Raw genomic sequence first — 17,035 nt, forward strand, 5'->3', positions numbered from 1 at the left:
AAAGAAAAACACCAAAATCTCACTTCAGTGCCAGTGTTTTAATGTTTTGACTGCATTCAGTTACTAATCAATTCTCTGTGTGGTTCATCTCTGGAGAAAAGCTAAAAATACTTTTTTTTTGAACTGCAAGCACTTAAGATCCATCCATGGTGAATTAATTCCAAAGAGTTCCCCCTCATCAGGGGCTCGTATTAAAATATCGAACCATGGTGCCACAGTCAACTTCAAACACAAGCCTGAGTTGTCCAAATGGATATCGAATTGCTACAACTGGCTTATCTTCTGTGAACATGGGATGCAGTCAGATGAACGGAGAAATTAATGTCAAGTCTGTTTATCTGCTCAACTAAAAGAAACACCCTGGTGGTGGCAAAGTTATGTTGACCTGCTTATGTAGAAAACATCCCTTACTGTCATTTAACCATTGTGTCTTTTAGTTGTACTCTTTCAGTCATGTTTGTTAGCAGATGTCTGGATTTTGGAGAAATGTCAGAGAAGCTATTGTAATATGTTTAGATGCAACAAAACAGCTGAATGACGAGGCACATTTTTTCATTGAAAAATTTTTCACATTTCCAATGAACTCACTGGTGTCTATTTAATGAGATAAGAAGAACAGAATCTATTGCTATGTCTGCTGCAAGGTATGTGGAGCCACACTTAACAGCTGAGTTTTCTGTTTTCTTTGAAGCGTTGAGCTGTTTTTAAGTAGGTATGATTAAGAGAGTTCAACACCAGGGAAATTAGAAAATCGCTCACAAAACAACATTCAACGCTGCTTGACAGCTCAACCCCTGTTATAAACAGAGCACTGAACACACACAACGCACACATCATGGTGAAGAACATCAAGGAGTTAATGTGCTCCAGGGTGCTGGAAATTACAGCAACTCAGCTTCTCCATATATGTCATCCTCTTGGTTTGTTTTTAAAAGCTTGTTACAGATTGTAAATGCTGATGTATGTTCGTTCTGTGACATATAAGGTGCTGTTGACCTGTAAGTTCAGGGACTCGTTCTGTTTCATGAGAGTTGTTTTTCTTCCCCCTGTGTTGTATGGCGTTGTATTTTACATTGTCAATTGTAACTTATTGGCCTGGAATCCTGTGAAAAAGACATGGTAACCTCATTTTGACTAAATAAAGAGTGAATATAAGAATACCAAGCATAAAAGGTTGCCCTCCCCACTCTGATTCAGAGAAAAAGAGCATTCCATACAGCAGTTTCAGTAAGGCGGAATGTTCCAGAACTATCTATCATTGATCGAGGTGTGAACTAACATAAATGTCAACTATCCTAGTCTCAGTGCTACAACTTCTCAGTTCAGGCCGCGGAAGAGACATTTTTTAAGTGACACTAGACTTTTTTACAGAAGCAAGGAAAAATATTGGATCTGTAAAATCCCCATGTCATATAAAACTGGTGCTTTAGCAGCCCAGAACCAGATGGAGAACAACTGGTCATCTTTTTCTCTGGCACTGACTCCACAAGAGGGAGCTTTCATTGATCTAGAGGGGTTGCGTTCCAGCAAATCAAACCAAATTTTGTCAAACACATTTCTGGAGAAATTCATGTGCTCAGTGGGTTGCGCACAGGACACATTCTAGACACTGTATAATCGTAAAAATTATTATTCTTCACGAGTCCCTGAGACAAATATATTTGGGATAGAAAAGGGATAAACACACATGCATGCAAGCACACAGATACACGCACACATAGGCCTAATGTACATACACACACACACACACACACACATATACGCACACACACTGGTATATAATCTCAACACATTTATTTGTGTTTCCAGGCAACTTTCTATCCCCCATTGGCTCTGTGTATAAACTGGGAAAAAGGTATGGACAAAATGTGACAACTAATTAACCAAAAAATAATAACGTACTAAATACTATTGCTAAATGCTAATGAAGAATAAAATACATTCACAGAGCACTTTTTACTTTTTCACACCTACTTATTCATATGACTATCTAATCTGCCAATTGTGTGGCAGCAGTGCAATGCATACAATATGTACATGCATATGTTGCTCACAAGCTTCAGTTAATGTCCACATCAACCATCAGAATGGGGAAAAATGTGATCTAAGTGACTTTGCCGTGGAATGATTGTTGGTGGCAGACAGGGTGGTTTGAGTATCTCAGAAACTACTGATCTCCTGGGATTTTCAGGCACATTAGTCTCAAGAGTTTGCAAAGAATGGTGCAAAAAACTAAAATAAATCCAGTGAGCAGCAATTCTGCAGACAGAACTGCCTTGTTAATGAGAGACGTCAGAGGAGAATGGCCAGACTGGTCAAAGCTGACAGGAAGGTGAAAGTAAAAGCAGCAGAAGTCTAAAAAATAAGTCTAATAAATAACTAATAAAGTGCTCACTTAGTGTATATACAGTAAGTCTTACTCTTAACTTGACATGGCTTTAACTGCTTGCATCATTTTGCTCTAAGGAAATGCCTCCAACTCGGGAACCAAGAGTTTCCCGCTGGTAATTACGGCTTTGTTTGGTTGTTAATTTGCACACGACTTGTAAAAACTATATTTCTGACGGCACATGAATGCAGCAATAAGCCTCACTGCAACCACATTTGCTTCCTGAACCACACTCACACACGCACACACACACACACACACACACACAATCTACTGGATGTGGGTGATAAGTACAAGGAGGGGATCTACTTCATCAAACCCACTTTTTCCTACATGGTTATAGCTATTCGAAAGGCATTGTTTGGTTGATAGAGCCATTGTCTTTCATTAACGAAAGGAAGCCACAATAAAATAAGTACACTGTTAAGTTGCACTGTTTTCTTCACAAGCAGAATCATTGATAACACATCAAAACTCTCCGAGCACAGGACATACAGTACTGTGCAAAAGTTTTAGGCAGGTGTGAAAAAATGCTGTAAAGTAAGATGCTTTCAAAAATAGAAATGTTAATAGTCAAAAGTTAATTGATAAAGTGAGTGAACAGAATACAAATCTAAATCAAATCAACATTTGGTGTGACCACCCTTTGCCTTCAAACCAGCATCTGTTCTTCTAGGTACACTTGCAAAAAGTCAGGGATCTTGTAGGCATATAGTCAGGTGTTTGATTAATCAATTATACCAAAGAGGAGCTAATGATCATCAATTTCTAATGTAGGTTGAAACACAATCACTGAAACAGAAACAGCTGTGTAGGAGGTTTAAAACTGGGTGAGGAACAGCCTAACTCTGCTTCCAAGGTGAGGTTGCTGAAGTTAGTTTAATGTCAGAAGTCACCATGGCAAGACTGATCACAGCAACAAGACACCAGGTAGTTATACTGCATCAGCAAGGTCTCTCCCTGCAGGCAGAAATATCCAGATGTGCTGTCCAAGCTCTGTTGAAGAAGAACAAAGAAACGGGCAACGTTGAGGACCGTAGAGGCAGTGGTCAGCCAAGGAAACTTAGTGCTGCAAATGAAAGACATATCATGCTTACTTCCCTTCGCAATCGGAAGATGTCGAGCAGCGCCATCAGCTCAGAATTCTACTGTGTGGAGAAGTCTGGTCAGAAGTGGTCTTCATGGAAGAATTGCGGCCAAAAAGCCATACCTCCAACATGGAAACAAGGCCAAGCGACTCAATCGGGGTGCAGAAAAATGGCAGCAGGTTCTCTGGACAAAATTTGAAACATTTGGCTCTAGCAGAAGGCAGTTTGTTTGCTGAAGGGCTGGAGAGTGGTACAAGAATGAGTGTCTGCAGGCAACAGTGAAGCATGGTGGATGTTCCTTGCAAGTTTGGGGCGGCATTTCTGCAAATGGAGTTGGGCATTGGTCAGAATGAATGGTCTCCTCAATGCTGGGAAGTACAGGCAGATACTTATCCATCATGCAATACCATCAGGGAGGCATCTGATTGGCCCCAAATTTATTCTGCAGCAGGACTACGACCCCAAACATGCAGCCAATGTCATTAAGAACTATCTTCAGTATAAAGAAGAACAAGGAGTCCTGGAAGTGATGCTATGGCCCCCACAGAGCCCTGATCTCAACATCATTGAGTCTGTCTGGGATTACACAAAGAGAAGCATTTGAGGCTGCCTAAATCCACAGAAGAACTGTGGCTAGTTCTCCAAGATGTTTGGAACAACCTACCTGCCGAGTTCCTTCAAAAACTGTGCAAGTATACCTAGAAGAATTGATGCTATTTTGAAGGCAAAAGGTGGTCACTCCAAATATTGATTTGATTTAGATTTTTCATTTGCTTCTTCTGTTCATGCATTTTATTAATTGATAAAAAATAAACTATTAACATTTCTATTTTTGAAAGCATTCTTATTTTACAGCATATATTCACACCTGCCTAAAACCTTTGCACAGTACTGTATGTCCATTGGGAATTAAATGATGAACATTTAATTTAATAAATCTTCATAAATAACCTAAATTCAACCACTGACACCAAATATTCTGTACCAAACTCCCTCTCCAGAACTCCTCCAGATTGCTCTTGTCTGGACTGAGTAGCTAATGGAAGGCCATTTACACATTTTATGAGGTTTCATTCATTTCTAAAGCATAAGCATGCATTGAATAAATATTTGAATGAAACATATTTGTGATGGAAAGTGGGAACTGAGGTCATTGACTGCTTTAAATGAAGTATTATTATTATATCAGATGCCTTTGTGCTGAAGCAAGTGCATCTCAAAAGCATCTGGTATAATAATGCATATTGCATTATGTACTCCGTAGATAGACACTTCAAAGGAAGTGCTATGAAATATTCCCTTCAGAATATTTGATCACTTAGCACTGAGAGCAGTAAAAAAAACTATGTTATCATTTCACATCAAAATGAATAAATATTATTTTCAATTTATAGATTGCTTAATTATGGTATATGCTATCAAAGATACACTCAGGTCCTGAGAACTGAATGAATGACTTTCATAGCAGACGCAACCAAACCAGCTAAAAATACTTAACTTTGCACTGCAAAAACAAAAAATGAAGTATATTTCAACAAGTATTTTAGTCTTATATTTAGACTTGAAAAATATACATTACATGTTTTGCTTTTTGTGAATGGGGTAATACAGTTTCATTTGTTAAACACATGGTACCTTAAAACAAACTCATATTTTCTATTTTTGAATTGATTTTGAGTCTCATTACAAGATTAAAAGACTTGATAAGACTTTTCCCAGCAGAGGCAGCAGACTGTGAGACTATGTTTAAAAACACACTGCTCAGTAATTGAAGGCAGTTAAAGATCGTGTTGTACTCAGGGTTTGAACCATCATGTTTTGTTAAAATAACTTAAGTTCACTCTGCCAATGCATTATTATATCTACAGATTATGCATACTGTGCTTCTCTTGTGGTTTGTCATTTTATATTGGAATTTTAATTATTTTCTCAGTACACTGTGCTGCATAATTAAACCATCTCCACCTCACTCAATCTAGCCTCCGGCCTTACAATCATCTATTTATTATTTGTAATATATATTTGAAGTATATTTAACATAAATATTAATAACCTGTTATCTATTTTTTGCTAGATAAATAGGATTTACCAAAGCAATTCTTATTTTAGTTTATTCTGCTATGCATTCGTACTGTACTGTAGTACTGTGTTTTATTGCATTGACATACTCAACATTTCCCCCTTATAGAGTTAGTTTAAAAAGCACAGTGGCATGTCATCAAGTTTTGACAGCAAACAGTATTGCCTTTTTTGAGTGGGGATAGAAGCGAATGGCAAAGCTAAAAGAGAATGGCAAATACGTAAAACATAATTTGCGATTCCTCGGTCTGTTAGCAATCCTTTGAGGAAATACGGTTAAAGATTACTTAAGAGGATATACTGCATCAACTGACAGTGCACCAACTGATGAAGGCAATAAATTCAGCTTCGGGGACATGTTCACTACAAATTGCCAACATTTCAGCCATCTAGATTGCACTTACAAACATGGTTTTTCCTTGTAAGAATCATCAGTGCCATAGTACACTTCTTCACTTCAATAAAAAAACACAGTTTCACATTTACACCCTTTACCCTGGTGGGTGCTTTCTACAGAGAATACCAGCAGTTTGGACAACATACACCACATAAATGTGTTGGTGCATGCAACTAGCAGGACTAATAATCATTTTAAAAAATGGTTACTCGACACTATGAACTGCTATGGTTCTGGACACAATGAATGTCATGTGACCCTGCAGTCACTACTGTTATTTTAGGTTGCTAAGCAGCCATAGACAGTAGGCATAGGCCAGTGTTAGAATCACAATTTTTCCATGAAGCTAAAAAGATCTCTTTATTACATTACATTACATTACATTACATTACATTATTGGCATTATTGGCATTTGGCAGACGCTCTTATCCAGAGTGACGTACAGTTGATTAGACTAAGCAGGAGACAATCCTCCCTTGGAGCAATGCAGGGTTAAGGGCCTTGCTCAAGGGCCCAACGGCTGTGCGGATCTTATTGTGGCTACACCGGGATCAGAACCACCGACCTTGCGTGTCCCAGTCATTCACCTTAACCACTACGCTACAGGCCACCGTACAGCACTGTCCTAACCAACGCACATTGGTGCAGCACTTCTTGCTGATCAGCAAGTTCTTGCAAGAATGCTTGGAATTGATAATGGTTCAGAGTCAGAGCCCTAGCCCTGATCTGTTTCCATCACAGTGCTCATTACACTATCCATTTTAAGCACGTTTCCACAAAAGGGCTCCTGATGAATAATACAATGGTATGTTGCTGCACATTGCAGGAGCCCCACTAATTTGTCCCATTGTCCCATCCAAAAAGGCATGTCCACCACAGTGGTTGTGCTGTGCATTGCTGGTGGCACCCTATAGCTTAGTGGCTAAGGTGCTTGACTGAGACCTGGAAGGTTGGTGGTTAAAGCCCCAGTGTAGCCACAGCAAAATCTGCACAGCTGTTGAGTCCAAGAGCAACCCCTCCAGGGGGATTGGACCCTGCTTAGTCTAATCAACTGAAAGTCCCTTTTGATAAAAGTGTCAGCTAAATAACTGTAATGTAATGGTGCAACGTCCAACAGCCCCTCAGTGACCAAAAAATCTGGGTTTACTCCACGGATGAAAATCGCCAGCTGGGCTGTATAATTTATGTTTATACTTTCATCTGCTTGTCGTTTCAGATACAGTAGCTGTGTTGCTATGCTACTAACTAGCTCACTGCCACAATATTTCTGGAAAGGCTGACTTTTGAAATCCTTGTTTCTTCTCCAGGCAGATTACATTGCAGATTTTGAGCATGCACTGCTTTAAAAATGGACCCTCCCTGGACAATTTCACATAATTCGACACACAATGAGACTCACTTTTACAGCAGTGTCTCTGTCGTTTGAAGAGAGTGAATATATTCAGTTATAATGCAATGGCAATTTTTAAAAATTTGCCCACTTTATGCCATTTCTCCTCCTGAATAAGCCCACTATTTTTGGCTTTTTGTTTCCTCTGAAGACGATGTACATGAAATTGTTTTGGCACTGTACTTTTCTCTAGGGTCTTCAACGCACTTGATTTGTACTTTATTGTACGTCGCTCTAGATAAGAGCGTCGGCTAAAAGACTATAATATAATGTAATGCACTGCCAAGTTTTATTTACAAATAAGTCACATAGGCTTCTGTCAATGGTCCACAAGCAAGCAATCTGTGTCTGTATGTAGCTGCACTAAAGAAAATAATGTTCTCCTCCTCCTTACAGTTGTACAGCTCAATGGATTTTGGAAGAAAATGGCAACTTGTCCTTGAACGTGTAACTCCAAACAGATTTTACTGGTAAGTCACACCAGATACACTTTTTAGATACTGTATGTATTCAGCATCGGTGTGTGGATCTCAGCCCCAGACAATTTTACATTTCTAGTATCTTCCTGAATAATGTCTACTGCACACACCCCTCACAAGTACATTTTTCAAAATAAACCAAACAGGCTATATACAGTATGAGCACGACTATGCTGTGTGCTCATATAGAGAGGTTAGCACTGTTGCCTGGGTTTGAATCCCGGCCCTGTGTGCATGTTCTCCCCGTGTTCACATGGGTTTATTCCGGTACTCTGGTTTCCTCCCACACTAAAAAACACATGCATGTCAGGTTAGGGGTGCTCCTGCTGTTGTCCATGACCCAGTCACTGGCCTCAGAACTGGAGTGGGCCCCCAGGCACTTCACTGTGGCTGCCTACTGCCTATGTAACTCGGACGGGTTAATTGCAGAGGACAAATTACCCCACGGAGCCCAGTAAAGTAGCCTGTATCTTATCTTGTAAACATTTTAAATGACCAGATTCAGTTAGGAGCCCAGTACACACCGCCAGATTCACATTAAGACATGGTGTCAATTACAGCTGCCAGACTGGAGGGAGAGCGGATAAGATGGCAAATTAAAACAGCCTTTTTTTGGGGATTTGGAAAATAAAACGATTAAAAACTAAAAGTACAGTAACCCAGAACATGCAAAAACTCCAGTCCTGGCAGCCTGCAGTGTCTGCAGGTATTTGTCGTTTCCTTTCAATCAGCGGCCAATTAAAGCCTTGAGAACTTTGGACTTGAGAAGTGTGGACTCTTTAGCCAATGAAAGTCGAAATGTATCTCTTGTGCTGAAACACACCAAAATCCAGCAGACACTGCTGGCCTCCAGGACTGGAGTTTGACACCCCTACCATAGAGACTGTGTGGACAAACGTATAGCTAATAGCTGTCCTTTGTTTGTGGAAAAAGGTGAAGGGCTTGCTGGGTTCCTGTGTGGTGGATGTCACCCGTAAAGCAGAACCGGTGCAGGTATTGGCCTGGCGTGTTTACGGCCCACAGCAGGCCACAGCTGGGGTGACTGCTAATGAGCCCCAGCTGTGTATTCATGGAGGCCAGACTGTGGCTGCGCGCTGCTCGATTCCTCGCTTGTTTGGCGAGACAGAACGAGCCTATGAGAGCAGCCCTTTCCACTCCACCCCGTCCATCGTTCAGCTCCTCTCTCTTCATCAGGAGAATCGATGTTCGGTCACGCCCAGCCTTCCCCTTAAATGCTCAATTACCGCGGCTAAAAATAGCGTAGCAATGCAGAACTACGCACAGGCCACCACGATTAGCAAAACGTCTATTGACATTTAAGTGCGATAATTAGCCATCAATAACACTGACTGCAGTCATGAACATGCACATTACATACTAAAACACGAGCGATACAGCCTGGTTGATCAGAATTCAGGGCCTTAAGCTACGATGCATCGCAACTGATGAACAATTCCAATTCAGTGGGAAGTAGAAACGAAGGCTTTTTATCCATTTATCATTACAAGGGGACAAATTGAGAGTTGTCTATTACTGGGCCTGAACAGTCCCTGAAGGGCATTGTACGCTCAGCGCTAAATGTCTTCTCCCTTTTCTGCCGCAGGTCAGTAATCGGCCTAGACAAGGAGCTGGATTTAGTGCACGTGGAGGCCCACTTTGCTGATGGACGTGAGTAGCTGTTTGTCAGACAACAAAGAAAATCACTTCACCTTTCCCACGACAAGGGCTCAGGGGCCAGCCGAGACAGGGATTCCATTCCAGGTCTAAAACATGTCCCTGAGGCATCGCAATGGATTATGCGACTCAAAATAATCTATCTCTTGATGGATTATTAAAAAGGGTTTTCATTCCAGCTCTCTGTGGGACTGAATGCCATCACCATAATTCAGAATGCCGTCTCCTTCAAGATCCTTTAGATTTTAAGAAGCAAAATGTTTCTAATTATGATGTTTAGGCAATTAGTACACCACATTTAAGTGAATGGTTCATTCCCTAATTGAATATAAACTGAAGAAATTAAATGCTTTAAATGAAAAGTAAACATGCAGGATTATTTTCTAAAAATGTCCCTCTTTCTGAGGTTCTGTGGATATTATTTTATTTTCATTTTTGGCCTATTCACAGCGATTATGTTCATCAATACAGTGTGTCTAGGTACCTGCAGTACAACTACTGCTATCATTTCCAGTTAATATTATCAGTCTAACTGCAATGTGCATATACTGTAGGTAAATGGTATATGCATATTCATTAACATTTTCACTGAATTAATTCATAATATATGCGGACAAATCAACATTGGAATTAAAAAAAAAAGTGTATGTTCATGAACACCAACAGACAATGTTGTTTTGCTCTGAAAATGCAGAATGTCCTTTGCTTTCATTCCATCAAAGAATAACGTAGTTGGTGTGAAGGGCAGGAAGTTGTGATAAAAAATGAAGGTAACCCCTCTGTACTGCTGTCTGGTCTTATTGGAAGCACAGATAAAAACAAGTCAAATACAATTTTGATTAACACAACTTTATCACAAACCCCACTGCTATTACAGAGGCTTTCAATGTCACTGCCTGTCATGGGTGTGCGTCATCTCTCTCTGTTTGATCCTGCGCATTGTCTGCAAAGCAATGTCTTTAAATGATGCTTTCCCTGTGCATTATGGAACTACTATTTTTCATCAAATGGGTAGAATGATTGATGGTCCACCTTGGTAGCCAAGATATTTGGAAGCTAAAATAGGAAGGTAAATGCTATGATACCATGAAAAATGGTTTTTAAACAGTTTACATGTATTGCAAGCTCCTCATGAAATATGCAATGACCTTTGACCCCTTTATGTTTGTGAAATCAAAAACTGAGATGTTTTCCATATACCTAATAATTTGAATTGGCATGTGAGTGAAGTACAGAGTTGGCAGGAAAGGAATAAAGTAGAAAAAGCTGTGGCCTATTTATAGAAATCGCAGATTGGAAGTCGGTTCTTGCGCTACTCTAGTGATTACTGTGGGTTATTGCATTGCACCTTCTTGGAACCTCTACAGGCAGATTGAGAACTGTATATTATCTAATTTCCTGAAGAATCAATAAAGATTTGAAGATGTGAACCGTTTGTTCTGTAGATTCCATTAACCTTTTCATGCTGGCTAGATGACTAAATGGGATAAGTATTTTGGCTGGCCTGTTAGTCACCTCCGATTGCCGGTGAGCCCTATCAAATTAAAGTAAAATTCACCCGAGCACCTAAAATATAATTGACTCTGATGTTCATTTGTATCTCTTTCTATCTGTTTAACTCATTAGGGGCCCACTATGTGACCTGCAGAATTCAAGGCTGTTCAGAATCAGGTGGAAACTATCCGTTCCCAGGGCATATCGACACCAGCTCCCTGGTCGTCCAGGATGACTATGTTTTCATTCAGGTATGAGACTGCATGGTACAAGTCTTATCTCGGAAAAAACATTTCACCTAAAGCTCCAAAGTCAACAATAGAAAATAAAGCTGGTCAAAAGCTGGTTGAGCTTGGTCATTGCTAGTAGCTTGTCTGTGTTAAAACATAGCTCTCACCGTTTTTTTCAACACAGTGTACTATCCATTGGGATTATATTCATCTTCTTTTTCCTCCGTTTATTTCATTTCAAGGTTCTTATTTTGTCAATAACTGCCAGAGCAGAACGATTCAAAAATATGAAATATAATCATAGCAATTCATCACTGAGGTATTTCCCATACCACCCCCTCCTCCATAATCCAGTGATTCTCAGCTTGCATTTTTCAGCAATTGTATTTACATATTATTTCAGTTCCAACTGAATCTACAGACAGTATAGAGTAGAGTACAAAGTTACATTTTGTTACATAGAAATGATTTATTTTTAAGGACCACACTTAAGCTGGAGTGCAGTCTTTTAAAAAGGTCACACTTTTTTTTACTCAATTACCTCTCTCAGTTCCCATATTTTCTGTATTATCTGTTTGATAGCAAATTGGTTGTTTCATTTCATAATGAGGGCCCTTATGTTGTCTTCAAAAGCTACCGGCAGGTCTAAGCTGGTGACTGGAAGTTCCTGTTTTTGTGTGGGAGGAAGAAGAGCTTTTTTCATGATTTGAGCTAATGTTACGGATCTAAACGCCGAATAATAACACACATGTGGCATATGCCTCAGCTGTGGGAAGTGCATGTTCAAGTTCTCTTAGCAACAAAATATGGAGGGTATCGAATGGTCCACGGCACACATCAAAGGAGAGGCCGGAGAGTGTTGCGGAATGAAAATAGCATGGCGTTCTTTGGAAATCAGTGTCATTCCAGGAGAGGGTTAATGTATAATCATGTCAAACACGACACCTCTGCAGAGCTTTCCAAATCCCTCTTGCCAGTTAGAAAAGGACATTTTCTGTTTGATTCTTGAGATGTATGGCCTTAGGCCTAAGCCCAGTTTCAATAAAAAGCAGGGCCTTACTAATTACCACCTAAATTAATTAACCGATTAATCAACTTTAGTTGCCAACAAATTTGATGTGAAAACTGATCATTTGCGAAATGTGAACATTTTAAATGTGTGATGCAGTCTTTGCTAAGGAAGTAACTCAAAATCATCAATCATCTGGAACATTTACAGACATTCTATCTTATAAGTTATATGGAGAGGGATACTGTAAATACATTTTCTTGTACAGTAGTGTGATTGGCTCACAATATCACCTGCAAGCAAGGGATCATTTCATTACAATTAGCCATCTAAATGAAAATGATGATGGGAAAATGTCTAAGGACCCATGTGAATCAGTTAGACTGGCGGCACTTAACTTTAAGTAAACCTACCCTTGCGTGATAAGTCAACAGTGCGGTAAAAAAAAGCTTTGCCAATGCAACTCAAGTCTGGATTGCATCAAATCATCATCAACATTAACATGGTTGAGGACAAGGGGCTAGAAGCGGTCTTGCAGCTATGAATATTTATATGGATATTTAATTGACATGATTTAAGTTTCCATATTAATCTGCCAATTAATTCAGCTAAAAAGAAATAAACAACTTTTTTAATAGGTTGAGAACGCAAATAAAATTAGTACTGAAATTAAATGTTTTTTTTCTCCGTTAACTTCAGTGATCACTGTATTTATAAACTCACATTTAATTGTAAGCTGGGAATTAATGATGTGTAATTTTCCTTTTTATTTTCTGATTGCAATATCTGAATAAATGTGGCTTAGTCATTATCTTTTTGCAATCTTCCCTGCCATAATCCGGTTACATATTTTGTTGTATAACTTTTGGTATATAAATACTAGACTATTGCTTATTTCCATTTAAGCGTGGTCTGATAAAGCATGTACTGTATATTGTGTAAATAATAGTGACCTGTCTCACAATTAATAACAGAATATCTCAAGCATGTGTACTGTATATGGAGAAATAACTCAATATAACTATGTTAAATACACTCAGTGTGCACTTTATTAGGTATTTATTAGGCTTATTATTTTGACTTATTGGTCTTCTGCTGCTGTAGCCAATCCACTTAGAGGTTTGATGCATTGTGTGTTCAGAGATGCTGTTCTGCATACCACTGTTGTAATGCATGGTTATTTGCATTACTATCACCTTCCTGTCAGCTTTGACCAGTCTGGCCCTTCTCCTCTGATCTCTTTCATTAAGAAGGCATTTTTGCCCGCAGAACTGCTGCTCACTGGATGTTCGTACTATTCTCTGAATACTCTAGAGACTGTTGTGCATGAAAACCCCAGGAGATCAGCAGCTTCTGAGATACTCTTCTGAGATACTCAAACCAACACTCATTCCACAGTCAAAGTCAAAGTCTACCAGATTTGACATTTGGTCTGAAAAACAGCTGAACCTCTTGACCATGTCTGCATGCTTTTATACATTTACTGAGTGTATATGGCATTTTAAACATAATTCGGACTGTAGACAATGCAGACTTAAAAATATCCCAAATGATAAGGAATATAGGGCTACTCAGGCTTGTGTTACCCTTTTAAGAATGTTCCTCTGGCAATGGCTATATCTATCAATGCTGACACTAAACCCGTGCTTATCTGGGTCATACATGTGATTGATGTATGCAAAACTCACGCTCTAAGCCAACAGTCCAAATTAGCATCCAAGTTACAGCAGGGCAGATAATGGGCCCCTGGGCTCTTAAGGTTTTTTGTGAAAATCGAGTTTCTCAACCAAGCGGCGTGTTTCTTTTTTCTGTTGTGGTCTTTTCTTTTCTTTTCTTTTTTTGATCAAATGTTTTTTTTATTCAACAAATCAGAAACATTCAACAGTTTTTTTTAGATATATGGACACCAGATAAAAATGTTTTTTTAAAACATTACCCCCAACCCAGCACCCACTTGGCTGATGCAACGGCAGCCATTTTGCACCAGAATGCTCACCAGACATCAGCTGAGGTGGAGAGGGAGAGAATTTATTTTTTGCCAATTAAATCAGGGGATGATTAAGTTACAGGTTGAGAGAGCCTCACTCTTTGCGATAAGTGTCATGGGGTTTTTAATGACCACAGAGAGTCAGGACTTTGGTTTAATGTCTCATCCGAAAGACAGAAATGTACTTTGATACTTTAAAGCATGAGAGTGCGTGTCTCTGTATGCTATAGGAGATTTGAACTTCTCTATTGTCATTTTTAGGTTACCACAGGAGGACGGGCCAGTTACTTTGTATCCTATCAAAGAGAACCATTTGTGCGAATTAAACTACCCAAATACTCCCTTCCCAAAGTAAGTAAACTTTCTGTGTCATGTGGAATAATGATATTGACCTTTTAAATCCTTTTGTTATCAGGACATGGTTTGGGCATTCATTCATCAACTATAAAGTGCCTATTTAAATTTTAAGAGGATTTACTTGCAGATACAGGATCTATAAATTTGGAACTACAGATACAATTAAATTATACTCAGCTATGATTTGAGTACCCAAGAGCTGAACCTTTCTGCTAATTAACATCTATTAATCCCAAAAGGACACACATACATGAAGCCACTCGTTAAAGCAGGTAGAGGTACATAAATGTGGTCAATTCAGAAGGCAATAACAGTACTGTACCTTGTCACGGGATGGTAAATCAAGCTTTGATAAGCATTGGTTAGCCAGCTGCTGCATAAAACATTTCACTTTGGGAAACAAGAGCTGGAGACGTGCTTAATGCTGGGCTGTCAGGACCTTTTGAGGGACAGGTGCTCAAAGTGAGAAAAGGTCACACCAAACTAGAACAATTGGAATATATTTTACTAAAATGAATGTTTGAAAAGGGCACACCAAACTAGAACAATAGGAATATATTTGACTAAAGTGAGTGTTTGAAAAGTAATTACGGCAGCAATTATAATGCAAGCATAAATTTATGAAAATTGAAACAAAGCAGCACGTCAGGTTCTTACTTGGGCAATCGAAGCCTTCCACCCCACACACACGTCTGGCTTAAAGGGTACCTGTACACAAAACAAGCATATCCTTTCAATATATTGTAAAAATACATTTTCCCATTCTTCTAAGCTAAATAAGTCAGGCATAACAACATCCATCGGTCCATCCATTATCTTAACCCTCTTATCCTGAACAGGGTCGCCTATCCCAGCATACATTGGGCGAAAGGCAGGAATACACCCTGGACAGGTCGCCGGTCCATCGCAGGGCACACACACCATTCACTCACACACTCATACCCATGGGCAATTTAGACTCTCCAATCAGCCTAACCATGTCTTTTGACTGTGGGAGGAAACCGGAGGGATTTGAACCCAGGACCTCCGTGCTGTGGTCCAGTAACACTTCAGTGAGCAGACATATTGCCGAATACTTGACGAAGGTGGGAGACAGGATGCGATCCTTGCCAGCTAGCGATTGTGCTGGAGGTCCCATATTGTCATCATCTGAATCGTCGCTTTCTCCACCTGAGCATATTAAATGGAGATAATCCCTCTTCAGTGATCCCTCTTCTGAATAATTGTCACCACCCATAAGGATGCCAAGATTGGTACTGGACTGACATAGACTAAAATATGCCTTGTGTGGGACTTATTTACTTATTTTTATGATACATTGAACAGATCTAGGCATATGCTCGTTTTGGGTACAGATACCCTTTCATGTTTATGTGAGAAGAGAACTAATCGAGAGATGACTAGGGTTTACATTTCTGCCCTAAAATCAAGATGCTAGGGATTAGCATGGTGTTTCTTTTAAAAAAGAAACATGCCTGTGCAATAAATCCAAGGTGTTTGTGATGGTTGACTTAATTATGTATGTTATGTATTCAATAGGTGGAATTATATGAAGGAAAGAAGTCTTAAGTTCCACATGAGTAGCTCCTCTATACTGCATATAAATGTACAGTGGTGTGAAAAAGTGTTTGCCCCCTTCCTGATTTCATATTTTTTTGCATGTTTGTCACACTTAAATGTTTCACATCAAACAAATTTCAATATTAGTCAAAGACAACACAAGTAAACACAAAATGCAGTTTTTAAATGAAGGTTTTTATTAAGGGAGAAAAAAAATCCAAACCTACATGATCCTGTGTGAAAAAGTGATTGCCCCCTAAACCTAATAACTGGTTGGGCCACCCGTAGCAGCAACAACTGCAATCAAGCGTTTGTGATAACTTGCAATGAGTCTCTTACAGCTCTGTGGAGGAATTTTGGCCCACTCATCTTTGCAGAATTGTTGTAATTCAGCCACTTTGGAGGGTTTTCGAGCATGAACCGCCTTTTTAAGGTCATGCCACAGCATCTCAATAGGATTCAGGTCAGGACTTTGACTAGGCCACTCCAAAGTCTTCATTTAGTTTTTCTTCAGCCATTCAGAGGTGGACTTGCTGGTGTGTTTTGGATCATTGTCCTGCTGCAGAACCCAAGTTTGTTTCAGCTTGAGGTCACGAACAGATGGCCGGACATTCTCCTTCAGGATTTTTTGGTAGACAGCAGAATTCATGGTTCCATTTATCACAGCAAGTCTTCCAGGTCCTGAAGCAGCAAAACAGCCCCAGACCATCACACTACCAGCACCATATTTTACTGTTGGTTGATGTTCTTTTTCTGAAATGCGGTGTTACTTTTACGCCAGATGTAATGGGACACACACCTTCCAAAAAGTTCAACTTTTGTCTCGTCAGACCACAGAGTATTTTCCCAAAAGTCTTGGGGATCATCAAGATGTTTTCTGGGAAAATTGAGACGAGCCTTAA

At 39.5% G+C, this 17,035-nt stretch overlaps 1 protein-coding gene across 1 annotated transcript in view; it reads left to right on the forward strand.

The window, feature by feature from the left end:
• Nucleotides 1-17,035, forward strand: part of LOC133118604 (VPS10 domain-containing receptor SorCS3-like) — a 133,106-nt gene that overhangs the window by 73,865 nt on the left and 42,206 nt on the right. The window contains exons 5-8 of the mRNA XM_061228713.1: nucleotides 7,740-7,813; nucleotides 9,426-9,490; nucleotides 11,123-11,241; nucleotides 14,478-14,567. Coding sequence (XP_061084697.1) covers nucleotides 7,740-7,813; nucleotides 9,426-9,490; nucleotides 11,123-11,241; nucleotides 14,478-14,567 — 348 coding nt within the window. The remainder of the gene's footprint in view (nucleotides 1-7,739; nucleotides 7,814-9,425; nucleotides 9,491-11,122; nucleotides 11,242-14,477; nucleotides 14,568-17,035) is intronic.

The sequence above is a fragment of the Conger conger genome, chromosome 18, assembly GCF_963514075.1.
Source record: "Conger conger chromosome 18, fConCon1.1, whole genome shotgun sequence".
Lineage (NCBI taxonomy): Eukaryota > Metazoa > Chordata > Actinopteri > Anguilliformes > Congridae > Conger > Conger conger.